General features: G+C 42.3%; 1 protein-coding gene across 1 annotated transcript in view; it reads left to right on the top strand.

The window, feature by feature from the left end:
* LOC101847743 overlaps positions 1-2,572 on the top strand; it is a gene marked incomplete in the record, with an annotated part of 240,046 nt that overhangs the window by 117,017 nt on the left and 120,457 nt on the right. The window contains 3 exon segments of the mRNA XM_035970982.1: positions 739-870; positions 1,677-1,862; positions 2,340-2,483. Of these exon segments, the coding sequence (XP_035826875.1) occupies positions 739-870; positions 1,677-1,862; positions 2,340-2,483 (462 nt within the window).

Below are 2,572 nucleotides of genomic sequence, written 5' to 3'. Positions count from 1 at the left end.
GGGGGGGGTGCTACTGACTGAAGTGTCTTTAGGCCATTCCACAGGGTGGATATTAACATGTTTTTATGCTCAGTAGAATTGGAAATGGGCTAATTTATCTATGTCATGCCCGTACTATGCCAGAACAACATAGGGGAAACTACTGCTTTTTCTTTCCTCATCCATACTATCGTCATTTTTCCACTACTTCTTCTGTTTGTTTGTCACTTTCTTGTGAACTGCTATTTCTAGGGTGCCTTGATAGTCGAAGCTGACTTTGTTTTGTTGAGGCTAGAGAGGTGGGCAAAGTAAGTCTGATTCCTCATTTGGACTTTTCTGTTGACATCCATCCCTTGGCGCTCATATGACCTTATGCAGTTGCGAGCGCCTTAAAACCTTACTGAAGCAAAAACGATGATGGCCTGATATTCAGACTGAAGCCAAAATCAAACAGACCGATCTTGGCATTTCTTAATGAAACAATGGCCAACCGCTAGGTCATAGAAACTGTGTGCATGCGCGGACAAATTTTGAAATGATAAAATAGAAGGCAAATTTGAAGGCAAACGAGGCAAGGGTAGACTCTGGGCAGCTTACTTTGAGAGCCTAAGAAGAGGGGTGATGGGAGAAAAAATCAGGATAACGTAGCTTTTTTTTCTTCTAGAGCATCTGAGAAAAAGAATGAATGTCGAACCATGAACACCGCACTGATGTCTGTCACAAATCTGGTACTTGATTACGATGCTGTTTCCTCTGCAGAGTCCATTCCGCGACCTGACCTACACATTGCGGGGAGACGCCGTGGTGGAGGACATTTTCCAAGTGAACTCCCAAAACTGCATCTTGAGTCTACGTAGGCCTCTGACCACCAATTCTGCCACCACTTACAGGGTTAGTGAATATTTTAAATTATTGCATGTTATTAGCATTGAGGGCAAGCGAGGCAGGGGTAGGCCCAGAACAACATACTTAGGGAACCTAAACAAATGGGTAACAGGGAAAAATCAGGGAAACGTAGCTTTTCTGAGAGCATCCAAGCAAAGGAATGAATGGGAAATCATGATCGTCGATGTCTGTCGCAGATCTGCCACTGGATGATGATGATGATGATTAGCAGTCCTTAGAAATGCTCCTGGAAAAACTATAAGTGACAAACGGACAACAGGGGAGATTCTGTACAAAGTAATGTTGAAGGGGAGAAGAGTTGGAAAAAGAAGTGTCATTTGAACAAAAAGAGAAGATGGCAGTGAATTGGGTATGGTTTAGGAAGGAGAGTCGAGTGAGGAGGAGGAGGAGGAGGAGGTTTGTTCTTTCGGGTCACATCTCCCAATTAGTCTTTTCAAAAATTCTGTGGAAGGAAATAATAGGACATTACAGTGGAAGAATTCTAGTAGAAAATCAATAGATAACTTCTAAAAAAAAAAGAAAAGGGTTACAAATGGGGGAGGGAATTGATAAACGGAAAGACAGCTAATGATTTGTATGTGGGATAAGCAGAAGGTGATAGGTAAAAGGAGAAAAGGAATGAAGATAAGATAGAAAACAATGGGAAAGTGGGGTGGGAGAAGGAAGATAAAAATGGAAATTTAGAAATTAATTGTCATGTTGAGGTTCTGGCTTCTGGCCTGAGCCAATCCCCCCCCCCCCTTTCCCCAACCCCAAGCTTTATTAGGCAAAAATTTGGTATGGTTTTCCAGCTCCAGATTCAGGTACAGGATGGAGGTTCCCCTCACCTGGGTGACTCCGAGGACCTTGTGATCACCGTCAGTCGAAACCTGGATACCCCTACCTTTACTCAGTTCAACTACCGAAGGAGCATCCTGGAAACCAAACCCATTGGAGAGAGCATCGTGCAAGTCACTGCCCGAGACAACGACAACTTTGTGAGTTTTGTCCTGTGTGTTGGTTGCTTTTCTTTGATTTGTCGCTAATTTTGTCACGTGTGTTGGTAGCTTTTCTTTGATTTGTCGCTAATTCACTATGACATTTTACTGTCTAGAATTAAAGCTCGATATGTTAGCAAATTCGAAGCATGACTGTGAAAAAGTAGGGACAGAAAAATGTAATAGGTTGCTGAGAATAGCTACCAACTCTTTTATGATTTAACAGATATGTACTTCTGTGGAATTTATCCTTGTAGTGGGTCATTCAGATTGACTGAATTTTACAAAAAGAATTCCTGAAGCACAAATATTTGCTGCCAGTGTAGACTGATATTTTTTTTTGATTTTCCGATCCAGTGGCCATTTGGGTTCTAGCCCTCCGGCCTGTCGATATGGTAAAGAACTTACAGGTTTTGATCAGCTGTATAGACTGTTATAAACTCTAAATTTCAAATTCAATTTCAATCTTTCTCTCAGGCGCCCAACAACAGAGTGAGGTATTCCTTGTTCAATCCATCTCAAGACGTCGATGACTACTTTGCCGTCAACCCAAATACCGGTGACTTATACTGCAAGCGATGGCAGGTGGATTACCCAGACCGTACTGTCACGTCATTCAGGGTAAGGGAACTATTGGTTGTGTAATTTGTCACCTCAGAACTGCTTTATGCAGCCACATTATGACATAGATTGAGCTAATGAACTCCCCC

The sequence above is a fragment of the Aplysia californica genome, unplaced genomic scaffold (genome assembly GCF_000002075.1).
Source record: "Aplysia californica isolate F4 #8 unplaced genomic scaffold, AplCal3.0 scaffold00353, whole genome shotgun sequence".
Lineage (NCBI taxonomy): Eukaryota > Metazoa > Mollusca > Gastropoda > Aplysiida > Aplysiidae > Aplysia > Aplysia californica.
The sequence above is the reverse complement of the archived record's forward strand: the minus strand, read 5'-3'. Positions and strand labels throughout refer to the sequence as shown.